General features: G+C 39.9%; 3 protein-coding genes across 3 annotated transcripts in view; 2 read left to right on the top strand and 1 right to left on the bottom strand.

Moving 5' to 3' along the window:
* Window positions 1–719, top strand: part of Ttc23l (tetratricopeptide repeat domain 23 like) — a 69,460-nt gene extending 68,741 nt beyond the window's left edge. Inside the window, exon 12 of the mRNA XM_051182556.1 lies at window positions 623–719. Within this exon, the coding sequence (XP_051038513.1) occupies window positions 623–680 (58 nt within the window). The 3' untranslated portion in view covers window positions 681–719. The remainder of the gene's footprint in view (window positions 1–622) is intronic.
* Window positions 720–7,064: 6,345 nt separating this feature from the next.
* Rad1 (RAD1 checkpoint DNA exonuclease) lies at window positions 7,065–15,338 on the bottom strand. The gene is made up of 5 exons (XM_051182554.1): window positions 15,089–15,338; window positions 13,283–13,391; window positions 10,880–11,138; window positions 7,729–7,827; window positions 7,065–7,428 (listed from the first exon to the last, which is right to left on the bottom strand). Exons 1-5 carry the CDS (start codon window positions 15,284–15,286, stop codon window positions 7,251–7,253), a joined length of 843 nt encoding a protein of 280 aa, XP_051038511.1. The 5' UTR covers window positions 15,287–15,338; the 3' UTR covers window positions 7,065–7,250.
* A 664-nt stretch (window positions 15,339–16,002) lies between these two features.
* On the top strand, window positions 16,003–24,676 carry Brix1 (biogenesis of ribosomes BRX1). Its single transcript, XM_051182550.1, has 10 exons — window positions 16,003–16,193; window positions 18,073–18,184; window positions 19,818–19,861; window positions 21,493–21,563; window positions 21,882–21,931; window positions 22,029–22,102; window positions 22,266–22,316; window positions 22,450–22,551; window positions 23,858–23,986; window positions 24,240–24,676. Exons 1-10 carry the CDS (start codon window positions 16,035–16,037, stop codon window positions 24,507–24,509), a joined length of 1,062 nt encoding a protein of 353 aa, XP_051038507.1. The 5' UTR covers window positions 16,003–16,034; the 3' UTR covers window positions 24,510–24,676.
* Window positions 24,677–27,719: the final 3,043 nt, after the last annotated feature.

Here is a 27,719-nt window from a genome sequence, read left to right as displayed (position 1 = left end):
CAGTTCTTGTGTACCTTGTCTTTATGACCATGGGGAGATTTATAGTCAACAGTCTGCTGTGCCCACAAAATGGGCAAGTAGGAGGGTCTAGCATGTACTAAGGCAAGGCAGTACACACACTTCATCTCATGGTCATTCTCTGCTATTAACTTCCTGGAGTGGTACTTGCAGCTCAACAGCAGGTAGTGTTTTGTTTATTGGCATTTTCTGCGACAAGCTGTGGACAGGGGAATACCTATACTATCAACATGTATTTGCTGTTCAGGTGCAGAGAAAATAGTACTGTCCTCTGAGGCAGTGACCCTCCTGTGGGACAGCAATTATTTTCTGAGTCCCTCAAACATTTTGGATTCAGTCTTCTGTCTTATTTGTGCCTTCGACATCTGGTAAGCACCTCCTAAATAACAGATACAGTCAGAGAGGTCAGAGGTTAGCAACTTGAATAAGACACATCATTCACCATAAGGGGATAGTGCCCGTTGCAGAAAGTAGCTCAAAGAAACAATGCAAATGCAAAGTGTGAGTTCTAGATTACAGCCCACTGAGCAATGAGGTAAGAAGACAGTAGGTAAAGGACCCCAGAGAAGCCTTCAGAGTGTAACCACTGAGCTCTTTCCCGAAGGGCAAGTTCATCGAGACGGAAAAGAGAAGCCATTGTGGGAAAAAAGAAAAGTGCATGAAGAGACAGTGTGGAGTGAAGTAGGGCAGTGCTTGGGAAGAATGGTAAGTACCTAGCTCTTGCACAGGGCTGCACTTTCTAACAGGGAATGCTGATTCCACAGGATGCTCATAAGCTACCGGGGAGGGAGAAAGCTATGGCAGAATCAGCTAAAGGAAGGAAAAAAAAAATCAGTAAAGGAAGTGATGTGGGCTGCTTTGCCTCAGGCCTTTTAATATACTATATTCTCTATGTATATCTTTAGAGATTATTATTTTTTAATGCTGTATTTTTATGTACCTGAATTCTTTTTTGTGATAGTCAGTGATTTAAATTTTGGCAAATGAAACGTTATACTATCTTTAAAAAAAAAGTATTCATTATGTACACAGTACATACGCCTGCACGACAGAAGAGGGCCCAGATCTCATTACAGATGCTTGTGAGCCACCATATAGTTGCTGGGAATTGAACTCAGGGTCTCTGGAAGAGCAGTCAGTGCTCTTAGACTCTGAGTTATCTCTCCAACCCCAAACTTTATACTATCTTTAGGGCCAAATTAGACCAGGTTGATTTTGTTCAAATCAAAGGGTGTATTATGTAGGTCATGCTTGAGCTGAGGGTTCAAGAATGCTTTAGTAGTTTGGTAAAGAAAGAATTTGGGTCCTACCTTAGGGTATGATGAAGTCTTAGGATAGTAATTATGTCAACAATCAACCATTCACCTGGTTATAGACACTTGACTTTAACATGTCCCTATGCCCTAATTGTTCTTTATGGTTTACAGTGGATGAGAATAGTAGCTCAAAAGCTGAACATGGTGGCACCTGCCTCTAGTCTCAGCTGCTTGGAAGGTGGCAACAGGCAGATCACTTAAGCCCTGAGATCAGCCTTGGCAACATAGTGGGCCATAGTTTCACTGGAAACAGGGAGACCTGGATTCAAACCACTAACACTTTCTAGTTATATGTAATCTCATTTGGCTTGTCTATAAAATAGAGATAAGAATCTTGCCTGTCAGGATTGTTGTGAAGAACAGATAAAGTGCTTGCAAAGTGTTGGCTCACGGTAACCATGTACTAAATTAATAGCCAATTTTATTATTATTATGTGATTTTATGATCTAGTTACAGCATTGATGCTTAATGGGGCAGGGGCTGGCTGCTTGGAAAAACTAACACTGAGCTAGAAAGCATTTTGTTGGTTAACATTTCAAATGGGATCTAGAACCACTGAAAACAGAAAATATAAGTACAGTTTGAAATGAACACTTAAACCCAAAGCAGACACTGACCACACTTAGTGTGAGTCAATAGTCTTGTAACACAGGATTTTGTGCAGGGGAATCCTGCCACCATGTGGCGGCTGGCTTCTGCTTACCATAATCCTAGAGGTCGCAGTCCTCAGATCTTGAGCCACCTCTGATTTGGTAATACTCTTTAGCAGTGCTGAATCTGTGCCTGTTTCCTCTGCTAACATCTGCTAACATCAACTCTCCTTTACTGACTAAGTAGCTAAAGCCACAGATAACTTCCTCTATGTCACGAAGTCCAAGAGTAGTCAGAGAGTGAATCAGTCTTTAGTGACATTGTACTTTTAAAACCCCACGATCCTTGAAAAAGGGTGTATTGGATTTCTGTGGAATATTGTGACTCTATCCCTCCCAGGGCTACGAAAGTCACTCTTTTTGTAGACTTGCATAAAGTGCATCTGAAAACCACTCTTTATTGAAACGTTGTGGATGGGTATTTTGACCCATACTTCTAAGCTATCTCAGCTCTCCAGGATTAGGAAACAGGAGTATAGAAGCAGGCAAGGTGGGTCATCTTACAGCTTATCGTTACCTCTGGGATTTGAACATCTGTACTCTTCAGAAATTACTTGAAAATCCTGAGGTATATTGGATAAACTGGGATTTTCTCAGCTGCTAGTAAATGCTACCCAGGGAGTTGTTACCCAGACTTTGCCAACTAAGTCCAAGGACGAATGTCTTGGTCTTTTGGGAGAAACCCAAGACTCTAGGCCTGTTTCGGACATGTCTTAAGACTCGGTAATGTGAAGACATATGATGCTGTCCTTGCCTTGAATGAGCACAGCCTTTCCACACAGATGAGGCAGTGATGTGATGTTGGAAGGACTGGCATCTAAGGGACAAATCAAGAAAAATGAAAATGCTTTTCTCCTTCCTTCTAGGTCTTACATATCATTGAAGTGGAAACTCTACATAAGATAGCCAACAATAAAAACAACCTTGTTGCTAACCCAAATTCTAGAGCACAAAATATGTTTATCAGCATGGACAGCAGTGGCAGAAGCAAAGGGGAAGAGATTTCTTTTTAAACCAAGGATTCTAAAGATTCTTTAGGAAAATGTTTCACCCAGCAGCCCTGCAGGTGGGATGCGTAAGAGCTCTTAGAAACCAGGGTTTGATCTATAAGACATCTTTTGATCCTGCTTTGTCTAGGTTGGACTTCATGTCACTCTTAGGAGTTTTCTCTTACTATGACTCTTACCACCTTTGATTTCTCTTTCTAATTGTAGTTCATTCCTTTAAGTCCTCACTTTTCCCCTCTAGATACTGTGGGTTGAAATCAACCACCTTCTGGAGAGGGCTCCAGTACTACACCACACCCCCAGTCCTGAGTTTTAAAAAATGTATACTGCACCTTGCCAAGCAGTTTATTGATGAACACCCTAATAAACTCTTTGGAAGTGGCTTTAGTCACAGCTGTTTGAGGCTTTTAAAAATGCTTTGTGAGCAATGTTTGAGTCTCCTGAGACTCTTGCCCTGGATGGGATATATATTAGAATCAGAATGGACTTCATTTTATAAATTAAAAACGTATGGGTAGGACAAGAGAAATGAAGGGATTGTGTCTAAGGTCAGTTTGGTATCGCTAGATTATGGCTGCTTGTTCCTTCCTTGCTGCGTCCACCAGGCTGGATTCAAAAATCTTTAGAAAAGAATGGGCTGGCAAGGTGACTCTATGCATAACAGTGCTAGCTATGCAAGTCTGGCTACTGGAGTTGGATCATTGAACTCGAGAAGTAAAAATCTGGGTGTGGTGGCATGTGTCTGCAATCCCAGCACTCCTAGGATGAGATGAGGGGCAGACAGGAGAATCATCTGGAAGGAGACACTGATAAGCCAGCTAGCCTGGAGTATGCATCGCTGCAACAGAACTAAGGAAGACTAAGGCCCAACCAGGTCCAAGGCAAAAACGGAGTCTAGAATGTTGTCTTCTCACCTCCACACAGGTGCCATGGTGTGTGCTCCCACGCACACAGACACAGTAAGTTTCCAGAAAAGGAATGCTTAGAGATTTGTGAAAACAGTCCTCAGCTGACAAACTATCTAGAGGAAGAAATGGACATTACTGAATTATATTATTTTTCCCGTGTGCAAAGGCAAGAGAGAAATTTCATAGTAGTTTATACAACTTTAAAAACTTCTCTCCCTTTAGCCTGTTACCTGAACTGACTTTTTCGTTGGAAAACTTGGTGTCTCACTACAAACTACCCCACCACTTAGGACTCATAGAACATTTTGGTTCTATATTTTTCCAGCCTGTAGAATCCAATAATCACACAATCCCTGAGTGACAGGAAGTAATGGGCAGCATTTGGCTGTGGCCAGAGCTTGTGTGCACCGTAATCTCAAGGACGGCCCACAGACTGGCAGGTTTTCCCCAGGCTGAGGCCAGCTTTCTCCCAGAATGCTTTAGTCTGGCACTCAGAATCAAAGTCCCCAGGTACATTCCTGACTCTTCTTTTTGTCATTGCTTGTTTACTGGTTACTCGGCTTGTCGTTGTTAATTTTGGTTCTGTCCGGAGATGGGACATTTGCTCTTAGCCAGAAGTTCCAGATTGACTTTGGTAGGTGTGGAAGAGTAACTTCTACACACTAGGTTATAGATTTGATAGATAGGCATGAATCCATGGCGGTAACATACTGAGTAATTTCACCAACTTAAACATTTTACTGCTTTGTGACTTATTAAGAAACAGAGCTGTCCCCATTATTCAACTGCTAGAGGTGACATGGATCAGGGGGAGTTGCTCCCCCATCAATGCCTGGGACAATTGAAAGAGCTGTGCCTGCCCCCCACAAGAGGCAACATTCAGGAGAGCAAGCCCTGTACCTCTCCAGGGCAGCACATTAGAGTCAACCCTGTTAGCGCATGTGTGGGTGAGCCAGCCCTGAAGTTGTGAGTATGGGAGAGCTGTCTCCATTACTCATCCGTGTTGTGTGGCATGGGTCAAGGAGAGTTGCCCTCTCTGCCCTTTGCCCACCACCCAAAAGAAAGAGTTGAAATGTTGAGTATAGCATCAACTAATTTAAAATTGCATTCTCTTTGGAAAACTAAGTAAGTAGCAAGCTACTTTCTAAATCCAGTGACTGGGATTACACAATCAAACTCTCATTATTTCTCCCATCCAAATACTGGACTAATTCAGCTTAGCTTCTGGGAGCAAACTAGATTGTGTACGTTTGGGGTGGTATGGCCATACACAAATGCTTGCGAATGGGCCTGAACTACACAACTCTTGAATTAGCTAGCTCACAGGTACTGGCATTTTGGGGCATATGAGGGTAAGCTAGTTTCTTATGATCATAATATCAAGTTAGAAGATATCCAAGTCCAAATCAAATTCTGTCATATGGAGATGTTTAAGTGGCTTTAGCAAAGTTTCTGCAACCTGTCTGTAAGCTCACTGAGTTCTACTTATGGTTTAAGACATCCATCCACTCTTTCATATCAAAGTTCCAGTTGATCAGAGACCAGACAATATTGTTCCAACGAAGTCACTAACACCAACCAAAATCTCAGAGAATAGCACCAACCAAACCTCTAGAACAATAACAGTATAAGAGTATTTTGGAACCAAACTTCAGCACCATTTCCACAGGGATAGACCACAGCCCTAACAGGACCCTTCTTTCTCAAGGAAGGATAAGGAATTCCTCCGAATTAACTTAGTTAATGTACAACCCTAAATTTCTTTAGCTCAACAAGGAAATCTACAACTATCTTATATTGATCAACAACCTACTAATTTCACAAGGAAAACATATTCGGATTATCAAAATCCCTCTTCATGGCAGATTTGGATGCTCAAGTAGTACTAGCATTTCTAATTAGAGTGCTGTTTCTCTAAAGGGAAATCTGCCCAATGAATGTGCTTAGGTACATACAACCTGGTGTGTTTAAAAGTTAACACTGGAAAGGGAGAATCAAGTTCAGTGGCTCAGCACTCACCTGTGTTCAAACCCCTAATTTTTATTTCAGGTGACAAGAAACAGTGAGTGTGAAGAAAGGGATGGGAGAAGTCAACATATTCTTTAAAAAATTGTTCAATGAGTGTAGACACATATACAAAGGTCCAAGAACTTTTCAAGTGTTTGGTCCAACCTTCTCTTTTTTTCCAAGCATGTCTTTTTTGTTGTTGTTGTGCTACATACTTCAGATTAGCTGGACCATAAACATCTGCTGATTCAGTTTGCCTCCCATCTTGCCCTTGCTGGGATTACCAATACATGCCACTGCATCCAGCTTTTTCTTTAAGTCCCAAGTAATGAACTCAAGTCACCAGGCTTGCACAGACAGCACTTTAACCCACTGAGTCTTCTCCCTGGTTCTCTGTGTCATTCTGAAAGAGCCCTATTCCAACTGTTGAGAATGCCATATCCTATTGCTGCAAACAACTGCAACTAAGTTTTATAGGAATAGTTTACATTAGATATTCTGTGACTTACAAAGGTTTAATCTAATAAATTATTTAATCTCTTATCATTGAGTGATTAAATTCTAGGTAGAGACATAAAATGGGGAATAAACAAGTTAAAAAAAGAAAAAAAGGGGGAGGGCTATCTTCCTATTGTGGCAAACAAAATTTTACCAAAACTAAAATTATATAAACTTCAAAAAGACAAACTAAAACTTGCAAAACCCAATGTGTGTTCATCCATTGGCTGTATGTGAAATGCACTTTAACATATACATACACATACATACACATATGTGTATGTATGTGTATGTATATGTATATGTCAGATGTGGCTCCAACTTTGTATAGATATGATACTCTACAAGGTAGAAAAAACGTAATTTATCTTGATTCATTAATTCCAATAAGTTCTAAAGATAGTTGTGGAGAGAAGGAGATGCTGGGGAGATGGCTCAGTGGTTAAGAGCATTTGTTGCTCTTGCAGAAGACTGGAGTTTGGTTCCCAGAACCCACATGGTGGCTCATAACCATCCTTAACTCCCATTCTAAGATAGCCAATGCCTTCCTCTGAACTCTGCTGGTTCCAGTCACACATACAGTGCATATGTATCCAAAGTAGGCAAAACATACACACACGAAATGAATAAATAAAAAAAAAAGATAATCACAAGGACAGTACAATAAGCCAGATAATTTATGGCTATATGAAAACATTTATTCACAAAATAAAAATATTTACAAAATGGAACTTTGCTCCTGTCTTCTCTATGAGTCTTTATAGATAATCCAATATGAAACACGAAGATTATGCAGAGGGAGAGAACACAACTATAAATATACACAAATAGTCACAGTAAATTATTCAAGACTCAGGAACTTCTTCATCGGGGCAGCAGTAATATTCCACAAAACATATTTGCCCATCTTCATTTCTAATCATGTACTGTAATGAGAGGAATCCTCGATTATCTGTCCGAATAGATACTTTACAGGATAAAGCTAATGCCTTTGTAGAGGGTTTCAGTAAAGACAGTTTGTATCTGTAGGAGTAAATGAAAAGCTGTTATTTGGATTCACTAAATGCAACACATGTAACACCAAGTAAAGGGCAAAAGTTAGCCAGGAACTGTTGAGCAGCAAATACTTATCAATGTGTTAGTCTTTTTTTCTCAATTTATCCATCATGATTATGACCCACTATCCTCAAGAAAATACAGAGCCCATCCAGATTTTTAATATGATGCATTTTTAACATTAAAATTACCTGTTTTGTTTTTATATGGACATATGGTACTTAACTTCATCTTTATCAACAATGCAACCTTTATATTAGAACTGACCTGTTGACCTGGGTCTTATTACAGTGAAATGCTTCCATCAAGTCAGAATCTTTGGGATAGTCAAGGTGAGAGCTTCCTGCATTTCCGAAAGTAGATAACCTATAGTTGAAAGTAATTCATTTATTCATAGGTTCAATAATCAATATTAGGAATCATGCTGCCTTAAATGACATATAAAAAGACTGGTTGTAGGGGGCTGGGGAGATGGTTGCATGGGTAAGTACATTTGCAGTGCAGGCCCCAGGAACTGAGTTCAAATCCTCAGAACTCACATAATAGCCAGGTATGACTGTATGCCTGTAAGCCTACCTAGGGGATGAAGACTGGAAGATTCTCAGAACCTAGCAGGCAGCCTATGATTCAAGGCAGTAAGTTGAGAGAAGCAGAGGAAACTCCCCATGTCCTTTTCTGGCCTTATATGTGCACATAAGGGTACAGGCATCAGCACAGTCATATAAATGCAATATATACATAGAGCACACCCAATATGTGTATCTATATATGTGTATGTACTTATATTTATAAATATAAAAATACTATGTATACATAAGTACATGAAATAATAGAAAACTTGGTTGTTTGGGTGTGACCACACAATAGGCCCAAGCTGGTATGCTGCCTGTACAGATTCTTTTGCTTCCACCTCCAAATGCTGCGACTAGTGGCATGAACCACCACACACAGCTAAAATACACCTCACTACTTTGTGGGGGTGGGGGGTGAGGGGTAGGGACTGCATGCCTTTAATCCCAGCACTCGGGAGGCAGAAGCAGGTGATACCTGTGAGTTTGAAACCAGCCTGGTCTACAGAGCGAGTTCCAAGACAGGCAGCTTACAACCACCTCTAACTCCAGCTCCAAAATGATCTCTTAGAGTACCTGGAATCACGTGCACAGGTCCATATTCACACACACACACACACACACACACACACACACACACACACACGCGTGCGAATAAAAATATAAAGTAAACGTATTTTACTACATACTTTCTGCTCCCACAGCATCCTGTGGAAAACTCATTATGGTGGTGCTTGGTAAGGTATATTCCTTCTTTTGAGACAGGGTTTCTCTGTATTGCTTGGGAGCCTGTCCTGGAACTAGTTCTGTAGGCCAGGCTGGCCTGGAACTCACAAAGATCTGTCTGCCTCTGCCTCCTGAGTGCTGGGATTAAAGGCGTGTGCCACCAACGCCTGGCTTTTGTTTTATTTTTTCTAGACAGGGTTTCTCTATAGCTTTGGAGCCTATCCTCAAGTCCTCTGAAAGAGCAGTATATAATCTTAATTGCCAGAACCATTTCTCCAGCCTAGAAAACAACTCTGAAGAAAATCCCACTTCAGAGTACACATTATATACTCTGTATAACTGTATAATCAGAGTTAACTTTCCTTATCCTTAAATCTAGATATGTATCTAAATATAGTTAGTTATAAATATATCTCAGAGAACTGTGAATAATGGAAGACCTTGTTTAAACCACTGTAAGTGTGGGTCCTATTTCTAGCTTTTCCTGCTGAACCACTTATATGCAATTCTACTGTTAAATTATGCTTTACTATTACAGCGTTTCTATGTGTTAGACTGATCTTCAGTTTAACCACCTTCCCCACTGTACTTTAGGCAAATGTTTACAACTCTAGTTTAATCTCCAAGAACTGCCTGAGCATTTGCTATGGCAAGAACATGCCGACAAGCACAGTGATCAAACCTGGGAGGTCTTCTGCAAGCTCGGAGTCTACTCTCCATGTTCCCAGTCAGTCTGTCTTCTTTTTCTATTACAACTTCTCCGTCACTTTCTAAGACTCTACTACCCTGGTCCTCACATCTAATGTCCAGTTTAGGCTCATTTCCTGTGTACATATCTATGTCACATACCTAACTACCGCCCAGTGCCATATGAACATCAAATTTTAACATATCCGGAAGGAGAATTAACTACCATTTCCATACACCAAACTGTTTCCTGTTCTGGAAATGGAAGATTTGGGAAAGGAGCCTCTGATGTCCATTTTAAATGATTAACTGGGGGTGTCATTACTTTCCATTTTGGTTAACTTTTTGACATAATATGAGTAAAAGTTTTATCTGACCAATATCACAAGAGCCTGCTGCAATTGTTCGTTCCTAAACAAAAACACCACAACTTATATTCTCTTATTTCATACCTTTAAAATTGTTTAGTTCTGAAAACAAAACAAAAAACCCAAAAAACAAAAAAAAAAACCAAAAAATCAAAAACTCAGAAATTCTGCTAGCACAAATGTCAGAACAGTTTCAATACTATATTCTTGCTGAAAAATGCCTGGACCCATGAGGCTGACCTTGACCAATCCTCCAAGTACTCAAGTGCTGTTTCCCAAGTACTTAAGAATATTATCTTGGTACTTAATGGTTTGCAATGTTCTTTTCTGCTGATTCACACATTTTTTTCCCCCCTCTACCTTAATTTTAAGGTGTTTTTTTTTTTTAATCAGTCTTAAGATGGATTTACCTAGATCAGAAACAGACTTCTTAGCCTAGACACATGGGGGAGGGCCTAGGCCCTGCCCCAAATGACTTGACAGGCCTCACCCTCCCTGGGGAGTGGATAGGGCATGGGATGGGAGTGGGTGGGGGTCATGGGAGGCTGGGAGGGATAGGGAATTGGGGTTGATATGTAAAATAAGATTGTTTCTAATTTAAATAAAATTTAATCATTAAAAAAAGATGGGTTTGTACATTAGATTATGAATAGCTAAGTTAAAAAAAAAAGGCAACAAACTATCAGCAGTATCTACTTCCTTTTGTATTCTAAACTAACTTAAAAGGAAAAACAAAAGCTACTATGTAATACAAACACACTACTTAAATGGTTTAACCCATTTTCCCTGATGTAACCTCATCTATACCATGGAATACAGCAATGAAAATACCAAAGGTTTGTAGATTATGAAACAAATCAACAGTGCCCACTGATAAAATACTTAGTGGATTATTCTTCTTATGTCTTAAGTTTCTTATCTTGGAGTTGAAAAATTATAAAGTAATAAAATGTTTCTAAAAGTTCTGAACATTCTAGGAGGGGTAAAAAAAATTCCTGTAACTCAGGCAAACATTGAGTGCAGAGTTGGATCCACTACCAGACTTTAAGGACAGTTGCACTCATGTACCTGAAAAAGGGCTTGTCAGGAGACACGGTGATCTGTAGAACATCACTTGTCATGTCCAACTCAGAAAATGCTTCATGGAGCCCCTCTGACTGCAGGATAATTTTATTCATAACATTGGTGCTACAGAAATCAAAATCCAGAGTCTCTTCAGGCTCCTGGGTGTTAATCTTGCAGACCGTCACCACTCCTCCTTCTTCTAGAAATAGCATCAAAGGGTGACCATAACCTTGGTAACACATCCGAAGTGCAGTTAAGGTCCCTGCAATGAAAGAATATATGGGGCTCAGTGCTGCAGCTCTGGGTTTAGCTTTCCCTCCAAATGACACACATACTGCCTCAAGAAATTGCTCTGCTAAGCTTCTAGCATGCATGTCTCTTCTTAAAGGATCCCAATTCCTATAACTGCAAGGAAATGGTAGAAAATCTAACTTGTTGAAATAAAATTTCCACTTGTTAAACCTCAGAAAAATACTCATATACATTGTCTCCTAATGAGGACAGTATTATTTTAAATCAAATTGATAGCACTAGAGGGTAGCCATCTTTGATGTTATTTAACTCCTCAAATCCCTACAGAGGAGGAATATGAAATATTCTGGTTAGAGAGCCAGTCAGGGATATGGGAAAGCACATGCTTTCCTAGGAAAAACCAGCTGGGGAACACTGCATTATAAAACACAGATAAAAACATATGTTTACTGTAGTATGTGTATGATGGTTGTTGAGTGGGTGCATGGATGTCACTGAATAATTTCTGGGAGTTGGTTCTCTTCTTCTACTACAGGACCTGAGAATTAAGCCCAGGTTTGCCAGGCTTGCTAGCGAAGCCCTCTGACCCACTGAGTATCTCACTTGCTTAAAGTGCATAATTACACTCAGCTGGACTGTGCCTCAAACCCATTGGCCCAGTAGTTTCAAGGCATAGGCAAGAGATCACAGCAAGTTCCAGGCCAGCCAGGGTCCACGGTATGTATGGCAGAGTACACTGTAATCCCAGCACTTGGTAGTTGAGGCCGACCTCAGCTACACCCAAGACCCTGTCTACAGAACCCAGGAATTAACAGTGGGGCTGCCAGTGCAAAATTAACAGTACTGCCAGAACAGTAATGGAGTGTTTCCTAGCTTATACTTTCCTATCAAACAGTCATTCTTGCATTGTTCTGGGATTCCTGTAGTTTTATGCCCATGGCAACTAAACTTCCTAATCTCTAAAAATCCCTAAGCAAGTAAAAACATATTTTGAAGAAACTATTTGAGAAAACAGACATCATTTCTAAAAGTCTTATTTTAATTTTGGCAAGCCATTTTAAACACAGTCAACTAGGAGCCAGGAAAATTTGTAGATGTTAATTCTGTGTAAGTTAGAGAAAATATATAATTAAAACAAACTTCACAAAATTAAAGCTCTAATTTATGATTGTTTAAAGTCTTCTTTGATTTTTAAATTTGTGATCTTGGAGTCCTGTGAGATGATTCTGTCAACTTGACAGGATCTAGACCCACACAGGAAACAAAGCCCTATGATGTCTGTGAGGAGTGAGGTAGTGCAATTCCCACCCTAACTGTGGGTAGCACCATTCAATACTTTCCATAGGACTAAGTAAAAAAAGGAGAAGCCACCTAAGCAACTCCCTGCTTCCTATGTACGGATATAATGTGACCAGCTGCCTCATGCTCTTGCTTCCAAGCCCTTCCTTGACATAATGGACTACACCCTCAAACTGTGAGCCAAAATAATCCCTGGAAGTGCTTTTGTAAATCCACAGGGGCAGTAACCAATGCACCTGATAAGATGAACTAAGATGAGTAAATACCTTCACAAACACATAGAGAACTATAACCATACATTGGACCGACAGTTTGAATATTTATGGTCTATGATTATAACCATGAGAGGAAAATGAGTTGGAAACTGGTTTCTTTATATTCTTTAAAAATTTAATACATCTTATACAATGTATTCATAGCCACTCTCTACTACTTCTCTCTGTAGGACTCCTCCACCTATTCTAGAGAAATGTGATTTTCCTCCCCTAGCATCAACTGCCCAAAGCTTCTCCACTGCTCAAGAGCCCTCCCATAGCAACTAGTTTTCAAAGAAAATATTTACTGGCCTGGGCTTGTAGCTCACCTGACAGACTGCCTGCCTAGAAAGTATTGCATTCAATTCCCAGCAGCACATAAAACTATAGGTGGTTGCTATAATATCAGCACTGGAGAGGTAGAGGCAAGAGGATGAGAAATTCATGGCCATCCTCAGCTACAGAGTGAGCTCAAGGCCAGTCTAAGATGCATGGGACCGTGTCTTAAAAACAAAAGTTTACATTTTAAAAAAATTTTCCTGTATTTTTCTAACCATAATGAATGCTTTTATGTCATAATAGTAATAATAATATAGTTCACCTGGTGTAGGACTTGATCCAAAAATAGATAAACAGTCTAAAAGGATTGTTAGGTTAATTCTGAAAGTAACAGATTCTTCCCGAGTGATAAATTCTTGAAACACTTCAGCCTAAGAAAAGCAAACATGAAGGTGGGGTTATATTAAAAAATAAAAATTCCTATGTAAGATTCTATATTTCACTTTTTGCTTAAAAAATACAGGACTGGAAAGAAGGCTCAAGGGGTTAAGAGGACCTTATGTCACACCTGTCTGTGATTCTCATTCCAGGGAATTCAACATCCTCACAGACATACATGTAAGCAAAACACCAATGCACAGAAAATACAAATCAATTTAAAGCAAAATAACAATACTGTGTGCCAATTACACGAGAATAATTTCTCATTCCTCACAAAGACATGCTAATTTCTCAACCATTATCCACTGGAATACTTCTCAATGGTTTAATTGTTTAAGGTATAACACTAAGTTAGGTCCCATTTAGAAGCTCCTGAAGAGTGTGTGTGTGTGTGTGTGTGTGGGGGGGGTTGATGAAAATATTTTGTATGAAAATTTTTAAAAAATTTAATAGGGAGGATGGACAGATGGCTTAGCAGTTAAGAACACTAGCTACTCTTCCAGAGGACCCAAGTTTGATTCCCAGCACCCACATGGCAGCTCACAAACTTCTGTGACCATTTCTAGGTGATCCAACACCCTCTTCTGGAAGGTACCCTGAAGGTATCAGGTACATACCTTTGCAGACATTCATTCAGGTAAAACACTCATACACATAAAATTAAAGCAAAAACAAAAACCTTAATTAAAAGCCACAAAAAAAGAGACTCCCCCAAGCAGGCAGAGGTCCTTCCCTTCTCATTTCTGGATCTAAACCTACCACCCATGTGAGCTTTCCTTGCTCCTTCCTTATGCCTAAAGTATAGGACAATTTAATAATATATGCATGATAATAGTTTCCAATTCCTTTTTAAAATTTTATTTAATTTTATGTGCACTAGTGTTTTGTCTGTGAGAGGATGTCCAATCACCTTAACTGTAATTACAGATAGTTATGAACTGCCATATGGGTGCTGGGAATTGAACCTGGGTCCTTTGGAAGAGCAGTCAATGCTCTGAACTGCTAAGCCCCTGTAATTACTTTTCAAAACAAAAACCATATTTTATTTATTACTTCATTTGCAAGGTCATATTACACACATGTTCAAAAATATGAATTGAATGTTGAGATCCGATCTGGCCCCCACAATGAATAAGATTATAGCTATAGGTGATGGTCCAGGGCTTTAACCCCAGTACTTCAATATAAAGTAGAGGCAGGTGGGTGTCCTGGAACTTGAGTTCAGTGTGGTCTACAAAGCAAGTTCCAAGTAATCAGGGCTATATGTAAGGTGTCAGACCCTGTCTCAGGAAAAAAAAAATAGTAATAATAATAAATGCTATCACAGCCATCAAGAGGAAAAACTAAACTGTGCAGGACAATAATTAACAAACATTCTGTGTTTTCATTATAAGATTGCTGAAAATTAAATCTGTTGCAGTTGCCACTTATATAAAATAGGAATGATATGCATGCTTACTTTTGAAGGCTAAAAGACAAACGATGAGAAGAGTGTCTCATAGTTTAACTGTAATTAACCATCCCTAATAATTGTTATCTGTGTGACACGATGGGAAAAGTATTTGTGCAGGAAAGAAAAAAAAAATAAGTAATGACATTTCATTTTCTAACTGACGTTTTGCTGAATAAGTCCTTCCAAATTCATCAACTAGGTGAAGGCCTAAAAGTGCTTTCTCTCCCCCCATACCTGAATAAAGGCATTTGCTTGCACACACTTTGCATTTTCCACTGTAACCTTGAGTCCATTTTTAGTAGCAAAACACGTGGCGTGGTCTTTGAAATGAATGGCCTTCAAGACAGTGGACAGATTCCTAACGTTGTCAAGGCTGGCCACTAAGCAGTACTGTTCGTCCTCGTCCTGAACGTGCTGGGTTAGGAGAGGCATGGATGGTCACGGTCGGCTCGGAGAGAAGGATGCTCTTCTTCCCGAAGATCGCTGAAAACCTGAGAGAGGAACAGCAAACCTGGCATCAGTGCGGACGGGACTGAAGACCTCGACCCGAGCCGAAACCAGCTGACCAGGGAGAGCCGCACTGCGACCACTGGTCGGCCTTTAACTTCTGGGAAAAAAATATCTCCCTGTCTCAAAACTACGGTTTTCTCGTGTTTCGTAGGGGAAAATAAAAAAGCAATTCACAGGGAGGCTGTAACTGGCGCGGTTTCCACAGGGTAAACAGCATAGCCAGCTTGGAACCTGTTTGGCAGCTTCTGGCGCCACCAACCTGGTCAGCCACAGGGCAGGAGCGGCCGCGGCCCCGCAGTCACCTCGCTCACCATCCCGCTCGCCGCACCACGGCGCCACCACAACGGGGAGCCCGGGGCACCAGACCCTGCTTTAGAGACGAAGTCCGACGCCTCAAGACCCTTTCCAGCCAGCCCAGTAAGGACACCGTGAGAGTCCCGAAGCTAGCAAGCATAGCAAGCAGCTCCCGCCACCTTTTAGACCCGCCGCCTCCTGGGCCACCGTCACCACCGAGCCGCCACGGGCCTAGATAGTCTACCACGAGACCGGAAGATGGCGCCTCACGGCTGGATGACTAACCCAGAGACTAGCGTGCGCTACCATCGAGACCGGAAGGAGGAGCGAGCGGCATAACCGGAAGTGCGGCCTGCCACTAACGCGGCGAGGCAAGATGGCGGCGACCAAGAGAAAACGGCGTGGGGGTTTGGAGGTTCAGGCAAAGAAGCCAAAAAGGAGCCGGAAAGATACCGGGCAGCCAGCTAAGCAGGCCGCTGTGGAGAAAGAGGTGGAGGAAGGAGATAGAGATCGCATTCCAGGTCCCGTTTGCAAGGTAAAAGGCCCAACTCCGGGGCTATGCGTGTGGCGTGAGCTTCGTGACCCGCTACTGACGTGACTGCAGCCAAAGCTTTACTGGATGATGAGCTTAGTGATCCCCTTGGCTGGACTGGACAGTGTTTATGTCTAATTTTCCTGCAGGTGGCCTCCTTGAGATAGCCGTCCGTAGATCCGTAGCCAGCTCACTGGGACGGAGTGTTCTAGTAATGTATTTTCACTCGTCCCCCACCTCTCCAGGGTAGTGTTTTTCCTTGGTTTTTCTCGTCGTTGTCGGTCTCTCTCTCTCTCTCTCTCTGTCTCTGTCTCTGTCTCTCTCTGTCTTTCTCTCATGTATCTACTTTATGCTTTCGGTATCCTGCCAGGGTGCCCAGTTTCAGACAAAGGTGTCGAAGTTTGCTTGCCAAGCCTTTAAAGTTATTTTCTTGTGACCCTAATTTGTTTTGTTGGATCTTTACTCAAAGGATAATAAAATACTAGAGTAGACCATGAGTTTTATTTATATTCAGCAGTGCGACCCACTGTATCAAAGTGAGTTCCCCCGGCCGTGGCATCTCAGAAGATGAACAAGACTTATTCCAGAAACACTAGCGTTTGGGAGGATAGAAGGCTTCATAGAAAATTACGTGTGTGTTCAAAAAACCTTCAGTCAGCTGGAAACCCCTTAAAAATTAGTGGAGTAAATGACACTACTTTAGACTTGTTGATATCTGTCCTCTGCTTAGTGTAGTACTAAGTACTTAGGTCGGAAGTGTGACAGGTGAGTGTAAATTGTAGCCCAGTTTTGGTTGACAGTAAAATCTTGTACTCTAGTCTTTAAAAAGTGACTTTTGAGAAGCATGAGCTGGACTCTCAGGTTTTCAATAGATGTTATGTTAGTGCTCCCCCTCTTGTGGGAGCTGGATAGAAGCATGCTGTGATCTGTAATCTGAATCACACTAACACATGGTCATTGGAATTCATGAGATACAGACTACTTTTAGGATAGTAAGGAAACATAAAGGATTGGAGCTGGATTTTAAAGGAAGGGTTTCATTTCGATATTCAAAGAGAGAGAAGAATTAATCTAAGGCTTTAAAGTGGGAGACGAAGAAAAATCTAAAAATTAGAACCAGGTTGGATGAGCAGGTGCAGGGCCAGTGTTGGGCGGTGGTGATGTAAACAGTCAAAATATGTTTTAGAATCCAATCATAGAGAGTGTATGCCATTTTGAACTTTGGAAACCACTGGGAGGTAAAGACATGACTTGGACAGTGCTTTTAAAAGGTTAAATTGTGCTAGTTAGATAACTATCAGAAGTGCTTTTGTCTGGGAAAGCCAGGCATTCCAGAGCTTTGCAGCTGATAATCGGTTATAAGGGTTTAAGTAAGGACACTGTAAGATTTAGAAATTGTTGTATTTAGTGGTGCTTGTGATGTCTGTGTAAGAAAATCAGGGCAAATGGGCTAATCATAGTCTGAGGAACTGAAGTGATGGTAGTAGAAAGAAGGAGAGGAGAGAGGAAAAGAAAGATGGGAAGGAAATTGGCAAAGTTTAGTGTTATACACTTGAGTATCTTTCTGTGGATAGTTAAACTGGGAATCAGCGTGGGGAACTGTAATGGAAAGAATTAAAATTAGAAAAATGAAAGGGTGCCAAGAAAGAATCCTTATAGTAGTGAGGGGCAATTGGAAAGTGTTCTTTGTTTTAGATAGTTCACTATGTTTGCATGATAGCCTTACATTCCTAGGTTTGAGTGATCCTGCTTCAGCCTCTCTAGCTGGGGCTTTGGAGATGTACTATCATGTGTGGTTCTGGAACCTTAAAAACTGTCGAGAAAACATACCAGATAAGTTTAGCACAAATGTTAAAACCTTTTAATGTTTTCTTTTCTTTAGGGCAAATGGAAAAATAAGGAGCGAATCCTCATCTTTTCTTCCAGAGGAATAAATTTCAGAACAAGACACTTAATGCAAGACTTGAGAATGTTGATGCCCCATTCTAAAGCAGGTGCTTTAATACCATGTACTTTAAAATTTGTATGTACAAACCTACCTGATATGTGTGTGTGTGTGTGTGTGTGTATTTATTTCCTTGTTTGCTCTGCGCGCAGTACAAGAGTTAGGGGTATAGCTCAGTCAGTGAGGTAGAGGGCCTGAGTTTAATCCCAAGACCTGCCTTAAAGGAGCTGGGTGTGGTGGTTCACGGTTATAGTAGTTCTTAGAAGATAGATGGTGGCAGGAAGATACTTGGGTCTTGCTGACAAGCTAGCCTAGCCTAGTTGGCAAGCTTTAGGCCAGTTTAAAGACCCTGTCTACACCTGAGGTTGACCAGTAGATGGATGGATAGGGACACATACACAAACTTACACACATTTCTGAAGTTCATTTGTTCAAGTACCTGATTTTTAAAGCAATTTAATATTTTATAAACTATTGACAAAATCCACATTTTCTTTACTTAAACCTGTACCTTAATATAGAAACATATTCTAAAAGTCCAAGGATACTTTCATTACAGTGGCTTCCAAGGTGAGAAGATGGGTGAGATACTAAATAAGGACTGGCATATATATATCTTTCTGAATGTTTAAAACTTTATTTTACTTACTTACCTACTTTTTATTTATTTATTGAGACAGGGTCTTACTGTGCAGTTTTGGCTAGTTGGCTAACCTGGAGGTCACTATGTAGTCCAGGCTGGCCTGGAGCTAGCTGCTTTATTCCAGTGTTGGCACTGATGTGCCACCACCCATGGTTTATCAGTGTTCTGTTTTAGAGGCTAATTTGTTCTTGAGATGAGACATCTATACTGCTGTATGGCTGTGTCCTGAGATGCTTCTGTATTGTATTTCATGTTGGGTTCTTTAGTGCTTCTCAAACTGACATTGATGTGTTTTCATTTCTTTGGTTATCCAAAGCCAATTTTAAAATTGGTTTATTTGATTCAAAAATATATTTCCATTAAATTGTAAGTTTTGACCAGGGGTGGTGGCATACACCTTTATTTAGTCCCATCATTTAGGAGGTAGAAGCAACCTGATCTCTTGAGTTCAAGGCCAACTTGGTCTGCATAGCTTGTCTTTTTATTTCTGGAAGCTAGGTTTAGTGATAGGGAGATGGAGGCAGGAAGATCAGGAAATTGAAGGTCATCCTGAATTACATAGGCACTTTGAAGCTAGCCTGGAGTACCTGAGAGTACCTCTCTTAAAAAATAAAAGAATGGTTTCAGTTTTGAGACAGGCCAGGTGACACAGGCCTATAATTTCAGCTATTTGGAAGCTGGGGTTGGAAAATTGAAAGTTTAAGGCCTGCTTGAGCAAATTAGTGAGAATGTCTGAAAATAAAAGTAAAAAGAGGCATGGGTAAAGTTAAAAAAAAAAAAAGCTATTGCTCAGTGGTAGAGTGCTTGCCTGGCTTGTGCCTCACCCTGGGTTCCAATACCCAATACAGTGGCAAGTATGTACTGCACTATCTGCCCACTGCTTGTTTAGCCTATATGAATGAAGAGGTTGATTGGATTTTAGGATTAATCAGTCTTAAAAATCTTTATTGTAAAAATAATTATCTAGATAACATATGTAATCAAAGTAAGGTAGTCTTCAAATCTGTAAATTACTTGCTTTCTCTTTTTCTTTTTATAGATACTAAAATGGACCGTAAAGATAAACTATTTGTGATAAATGAGGTAATATTAAAATTATACAAATATTTTATCAACTCAGTGAAGACTCTTAACAAAGGTTATTTAATGACTTATAAAATATTACTTTGAATAATTCAAATTTTATTAATTTCACTAATCTGTCAATTATTTTTTTTTCTGTGATACACATGAAACTTATGGTAGGTACTTGTAAGAATTATCAATCAACATATAAAATTTCAAAAATGTTGACTATAGAAAATTTAGGTTGTAAAAAGGTATTTTATTAGTATAAATGTTCAGGAATAGTTAAAATTTCAAAGTACTGTTGAAGATACTAAGCTTGTATTTCAAAGCAAAATTTTCTGAACAGTTTTAATATAATTCTTTGGCTGTTAAAAGGCTTTTGTTGGGTAGTTTGACACAAATGTTGTTATAACATAGCATTATTGTACAAGCTGTGGCAGCATTGTTGACCAGAACTAGGACAATTCCCTTTTGTTCATTCCAGTGAGGGAGATAGGACATAAACACAATTTACAATTTTAAGTGAAGATAAGAGAAATAAAGTAGGGTGTGTTTTTCCTTACTGAGCTTTTCTGAAGGGGAGTTGTCACTTACTATTTCAGACTTAAAGAGAAAAGTTGTGGAAGAGCATTTCAGTAGAGAAGGTCCAGAAGAGTACTTTAAAAATAAAAGCAGCAACAAAAAGATAGATAACAAAAACAAAAAATAGAAAAATAGAAAAATGTTGTTCCTAGAGTTCTTGAGTTGGCAAGCTTCACTCTTTTTAAGATTTATCTATTTACTATGTATACAGTGTTCTGTCTGCATGTATCCCTGAGGCCAAAAGAGGGTACCAGGTCTCATTACAGATGGTTGTGAGCCACCATTTGGTTGTTGGGAATTGAACTCAGGACCTCTGGAAGAACAGCCAATGTTCTTAACCTCTGTGTCATCTTTCCAGTCCGCTTTTGTGTTTCTTAAGGGTGGATTTTTTAAATCTTGAATATGACTTAAAATGGGCATGGTTGAGAGGCAGGCAGGCAGATCTCTTGAGTTCAAGGCCAGTCTAGTCTGGTCTACAGAGTGATGGGGAGGGGCCACGGCATGGACTTTTAAGATGTTGATTAAATCACTTTGAAGTAAATTCTGCTTACTTTTTTTTCTTACTAATCCATTAATTCATGAACAAAAGCCTGTGTAAATAAATTTAAAAAGCTGATGGTTAAAGGATTTTCTTACAGTTGTTATTTTGTGATACAGTTCAATTAATTATTACATCTCTTATACCTAGTGTCTTATTTTCAGTCGTTGTAGTTTGTGCATAGGACTATGATCAGAAGAGATCTTCAGTAACAGCAAGGACACCAGTTACTCTAAAATGTTAGGCCAGCTGGGCCTATAATCTGACACTTGGGAGGAGGCAGAGTATCAGGATAAGGCCATCCTGGCTGCATGGTACCCTGCCAGTAAAAAACAAATACATTATATATACCATAGACTAGAGAGTCAAGAGAGGCATTGAACCTCATGTTTACCTTTGTGAAAATTCTGTGAATAAATATACACAGGTTGTTTTTAGTTCCTTGCTTAAATCTTTTTGGAGAAATCTGGTTATTGTAGTGAATTACTTTAGTTCTTAATAATATCTTGTTGCTACCCCCTTTTAGGTCTGTGAAATGAAAAACTGCAATAAATGCATCTACTTTGAAGCTAAGAAAAAGCAGGATCTCTATATGTGGTAAGAGATAATAGAATTGAGTTGGGGCTGTTAAAGTGGGTTATTCTTTGTACATCTTATATAATAGGATCATTCTTTTATGTAAAAGGAAAGACTAGAGTATACTTGTTTGATTACAGAATATTTGAAGTCCCTAAATAACATTAATTATGAATATTATAAACATGGGCTGTCTTATGTTATAGACATGTGCATATTATGTTAATAGACACACTGTCTTAACCAAACTAGTGCTTTTTTTAATACCCTGCCTGTAGGGGTGAACATCACTATACTGTACATTCTAATCTGTTAAAAAACTTCCTTCATATATTTCAGGCTTTCAAATTCACCTCATGGGCCATCTGCCAAATTCTTAGTTCAAAATAGTAAGTTTGACTTAACTTTTTTTAATTGAAGATTTTAGAACTGTTTGGGGATAATGATGTCAAAAGTCTTCACTTTGTTTTCATTATAATTCCTTAGTTCATACCCTGGCTGAACTGAAGATGACTGGAAACTGCTTGAAAGGTTCTCGCCCCCTTTTGTCTTTTGACCCTGTAAGTTTCTCATTCAGTGTGTGGTCTAACTTTCTTACTGTAGTGGCTGATTTTCAGTAGGTATAGTTACATATATAATTCTATTTGGTTAATATAAAAAAGTTGTTTTTTTTTTTAAGGTACTCTTGATTTCAAATAAGGGTTTATATTTTTTTTTTTCTAGGCTTTTGATGAATTGCCACATTATGCTTTGTTAAAAGAACTCTTAATTCAGGTAAATATCTTTCCTAAAGTACTTTTAGGAATGTATAGTAGATAAGTCTTCCTCTGGACTTGCTTGTTAACTTAGCTGTCAGAGCACATCCTTTGCCTTGGAATGAAAAACTGACAGGCTTATTTTCTACAAGATCTTTAGTACACCACGGTATCATCCCAAGAGTCAGCCATTTGTGGACCACGTGTTTACATTCACCATTCTGGATAACAGGATATGGTTTCGGAACTTCCAGGTTAGCTTTGCCTTGCTTTTTATGGGTTTAAATGTATTGGGATATGTAGTATTACTAACAGTGCAAATGTGGTTTCTTTTAAGTATCTCCATTTCTCTTCATATGTTTGTGACAAAATTCTGCCACATACCTGAAGTCATCTCTACCTACCACTTTTTGTGGTTGTCAGTTGATGTGACCTAGACCATTTGTAATGAGCCACTATACTCATTTAAAAAAAGAAAAGTAGATGGGAAATCTGTGGACTAGGTGGCTTCCAGCCTTTCCTGAGTCCTGTATAGGACAGTTCATTGTTCCTCTCCTGAAGGGTTAGAATTTAGCAAGTAGACAGGTAGGGTGCTGTTGAGACTTAGGAAAACATAATTGCTATAGTAACAACTTAGGTGAATCATGGCATGACTCATCAGAAGTAGGGATAGGGATGCTAGAAATCTCTAAGCAGGAATTTATGTGCAGAAAAGTCGAGAAGTAGAGAACTTCATGTAGCAGGTGATGGACACAGGGTTTCTGTCTGCTTCTTTTATAGAAGATTCTTCACAGTATCAATTAAATTTTACTTTGGAGAGTAGATCTATTAAGAATGCGAATGCCAGGCAAATCCCTGTGACTTTGAGGCCAGCCTATTCAACATAATGAGTTCCAGGACAGCCAGAGCTATGTAAGAGATCCTGTCTCAACAGATAATGAAAAGGAATATTAATGTTTGTAAAGTTCAAGATATGAGACAAAATCAGATATTGCAGTATACAAAACACTGAGGGGTGTAAGCATAAAGACATGAGCTTAAGTGGCACATGTTTGCAATCCTAGATCTGGAGAAGGAGAGACCAGTAGATCCCTGGGGTTTGTTGGCTGGCCAGCCTAGTTTTAATCAGCAAGTGGCAGGTACCAGTGAGAGGCCATCTCAAAAAGTGGGCTCAGCTGGTAAATACTTATTACTAAGCCTGGCAACCTCAGTTTGTTTTGGGACACACATGGTAGGAGAGAACTGACTCCTGTAAGAAGAATTGTGGTTTGCCATTTGCCAAGTTGTTACCATATCTTATTTTCAAGATTATCAGTTGTGGTCTTGTGCTTCATTTTTTGTTGGTTTGTTTGAGACACGGTCACTCTGGCTGGTCTGGAACTCTGTATTAGATGAGGCATAGATCCACTTGTCCCTGGCTCAGCCCCCCACAGCTGAGATTAAAAGTATATTGTGCTTGGTTTATCAACTCTTAGAGCATATTTGTGATGGTGTCTTGGATAGTTTACCTTTTGGCAATATTATATCTAAATCAGAGGACTTTTTCTTTTTTTATTGAAGATTATAGAAGAAGATGCTGCTCTAGTAGAAATAGGACCTCGATTTGTCTTAAATCTCATAAAGATTTTTCAGGGAAGCTTTGGAGGACCAACTTTATATGAAAATCCTCATTACCAGTCTCCAAACATGGTAAGCTGGTTATTTTGATTGTGCTTGTGTGTGTTGGGGGGGGGGGACAGTTGTCTTATTTTTGTCTGCAACTTTTTTTTTTTAATTAATGTGACACCACCCATATGACTAAATTGGTTCTGTTATACACATACCTGCAAATTACCACTTGTAGTGAGGCTCTCACTACAGCTTGTTTCTACAAAAATGATATCAGGTAAAGGGTCATAAACGAAGGCCTTATTCTGAAACATAAACTCTTTGTTGTATCTAGCATCGGCGTGTCATAAGGTCCATCACAGCTGCAAAGTACAGAGAGAAACAGCAAGTCAAAGATGTTCAGAAACTTCGGAAGAAAGAACCAAAGACTATTCTTCCACATGACCCCACTGCAGATGTCTTTGTCATACCAGCAGAGGAAAAACCAGTAGAAATACAGTGGGTGAAACCAGAGCCTAAAGTAGATCTCACAGCAAGAAAGAGGAGGATTTATAAAAGGCATCGGAAGCTGCAGCAGAAGATGAACAAAGGGAGTGCAAAATGAATCAGTGAATAACTATCTTTTTAAATTACTGTATATTTATTTTGTATTCCATGTGTAAATACTTTCAGTATCAATAACTAGCTATGTCTAATTAGGGTGTCATTTTAAAAATTACAATCTCAAAGCCAGTGCTGGTCCTTTTCTAAATAAAGCATCTCCAGAGCATACCAGCTACTTGCTAGTCTTTTCAGCATCCATTTAGTGCTACTGAATAACGCGGTAAAATAAGGATCAGGATAAACAAATAGGCCGAATAGATGTTTATTCAGGAAGAAATAACTTACAACCTAGACAGATGAACACCAGGAAATTCAACCCGATCCTCTCCTGTCCAAGTCACACCAGAAAGAGAGCCTTTCCTGGCTCCCCTCCGACCTCCTTCCACAGGTCACTCCGCCCATGGCTCCACCCCCAATGGGCGTGGTCAGTGCCACAGAGGGACTATCTCACTACAACTGAATATTAGCACACTTACAGATTAGGCCTGCCCTCTTAGGTTAGAAGTTTAGTTGGTCAGCCTGAAAGTTAATCAGATTTATTGGGTCTTGATTACTTACAAAGGTGTTAGGCACTTTGAGAGCTGAGTTTGTGGATGGTGGGGGTTGGAGGGGTGGTGGGGGTGGGGTGTCCATGTTACTGAGGTTCAGTTGCTGAAGTCACTAGTTCCTGAAGCCTTGGGAAGCTGACTTCTCATGTTTTGGTTTTTTGAGGCAGGGTTTCTCTGTAACTGCCCTGGCTGTCCTGGAACTCACTTTGTAGACCAGGCTAACCTCAGACTCACAGAGTCCTGCCTGACTCTGTCTCTGCCTCCTGGAGTGCTGGGATTAAAGGCATATGCCACCACACCTGATCATTCCTTTAATCTCAAGCAAGAGTGCATTTATTTCTTAGGTTTTGAAAACTAAGACCTTCTATAAGCAATTTTTTTATTTTCAAATTTATCTTAGAAGCAATTATAAATTATTTGCCAGACATTAAAAGATTCATATCTTTGTGTGGCTAGCCAATGAGAAGGCCAAGTGCAGAAGGGTGGGTGGGTGTGTGCGTGTGTGTATAGGGACATTGGACTAATTTTGTTTCTTTTATGTGTGTGATAGTTATTTGTTCTAGATACTATTCCTAGTTTGCTTGTTTGTTTGTTTATTTATTTATGTCTGTGATAAAACATTCTAACCACAAGCAGCTTGGGGAGGAAGCAATTTACCTTTACCTTCCCGGTTCATCACTGAGGGAAATTAGGGCAGGGACTGAAGCAGAGATCCAGTAGGCACACAAGATTACTGCCTTACTCAGCCTTTTTTTTTAAACTTACCACCTGCCTAGGGATGACAGTGTCCCCAAAGACATGCTCATGGACCACTGTGAAAGAAGTACTCTCTCCTCCCAAGAGTCTAGTTTGCCAAGTTGACAGAAGCCAGTACAAAGTTACTTAAGACCTGTGTGTGAGGGGCCTGGAGAGATGGTTCCAGGTTATGAGCACTGATTGTGCTTTCAGAAGAACTGGTTTCAGTTTAGTTTTTAATTGCTACTTGAAGCAATTTAAATGATGTAAGTGATTCAGGTCAGAGGTTTACCTGAAGTACTTGTCTGTGGCCAGTTTCTCATGGCTGAAGCTGGTTAAATATAAAAGACAAAGGGGCCATTAGTTATTTAGGCCGTTAAACATAGCCTTGAATAAAAATGAGGCTAGGATATTAACTAAGGAAGAGTTCATTAGAGAATATATGTTATGAACAAATTACATATCATGAAAATGTTTCCAGATTTAAAAGATGTGTGCATTTTGAGGATTTGTTAGAACTTCCCATTTCACAGTTTTCTCTTGTATTTTTTCTCTTCGTTTTTCTGTCATAATTTCAAGTTAACAACTTGTGGAGGTTCTTATCCCTTTCTCCCACAGGTAGCATATATAAAATCAGTGTGTTTAGTAAGAGTGCTCTTTAAACAACGGCTCCTGTCTAATCCTAGCTCTTCAGAGGCTGACAGTACAGACAGTTCAAGACCAATCTGGATTATGCAGTCAGCCAAAACCAACTAACCAAAGGGGACTGACTGAAATACCCAGTTCAGCCAACTTTACAGTCAATCAGTTGTTAGAAACTAAAATAAATGGTTTCACCCCTTAAGGCAGCAAAGTGGCTTGCAGTTTACAACCCCGCATGGCTGAAGGCAGAAAAACTGTATCCCGGTTGCCCCTTACCATACTCCCCATCTCTGATTCTCAGAAGAAAGGTCTTGGGTTTCTTGCAAACACATACTTTTCCAGCCCTATCCATTACCAGTTTAACAAGTGACTGAAAAAATAGTGTAAATTTTGAGTAGTGACTTAAGACATCTAATACATAGAGAAAATGAGTTGAGCTTTGTGAATGTGTTGGGGGTGGGAAGACAGGGACCATTTCCCTGATCTTTGTGCTTACTCCAACCCTATATAAAGATGTTCACAGGGAATATATTTTGCAGCCACATATTGCTAAATAGAACCCACAGCTACCTGATTTATGTAAGCATTCAATCTTAAAGTGAAATTATTAATGTTTTAATGAGCATTCAGTTGATTAGGTGCACAGATCTCCCATCACAGTACTGAATAATCAATGTAGCTACTCATTCACCCAACCTGCTGGCTAAATACCATCCCATGACTACATTCTCAACCTAATCTCAGAAAGGTAGAAGAATACAAAGTTAGGACTCAAGAGGATACATGGTACTCAGGTCTCTTAGGTCATATACATATTTTACCTTTTACTAGATATTTCCATCCAGAGGAACAGGTTTTGGGGTGTGGGCGAAGAAGATATTTTTATTTTCCTTTTTTTTTTTTAATTTAAATTTGCAACAAGCTTCTTTTACATACCCAATCCCAGTTCCTTCCTCTTCTCCCAACGGCCATCCCATCCCCTTCCTGCTCCCCAGAGAGGGTGAGGCCTTCCATGGGAGATCTTCAAAGTCTCATCATTTGGAGCAGGGCCCAGACCCTCCCCCATGTGTCTAGACTGAGGGAGTATCCCTCTATGTGGAATGGGCTCCCAAAGTCCATTCCTATAGGAGGGATAAATACTGATCCACTACCAGAGACCCCATAGACTACCCTGTCCTCCTAACATCCACCTTCAGGGGGTCTGGGTCGGTACTATGCTGGTTTCCCAGCTGCCAGACTGGCATCCATGGGCTCCCCTTGTTCAGCTATTTTTTGTGGCTTTCTCC

The sequence above is a fragment of the Phodopus roborovskii genome, unplaced genomic scaffold (assembly GCF_943737965.1).
Source record: "Phodopus roborovskii unplaced genomic scaffold, PHOROB, whole genome shotgun sequence".
NCBI classification, from domain to species: Eukaryota; Metazoa; Chordata; class Mammalia; order Rodentia; family Cricetidae; genus Phodopus; species Phodopus roborovskii.
Note: the sequence above shows the minus strand (reverse complement) of the source record. Positions and strands in the feature narration are given on the sequence as shown.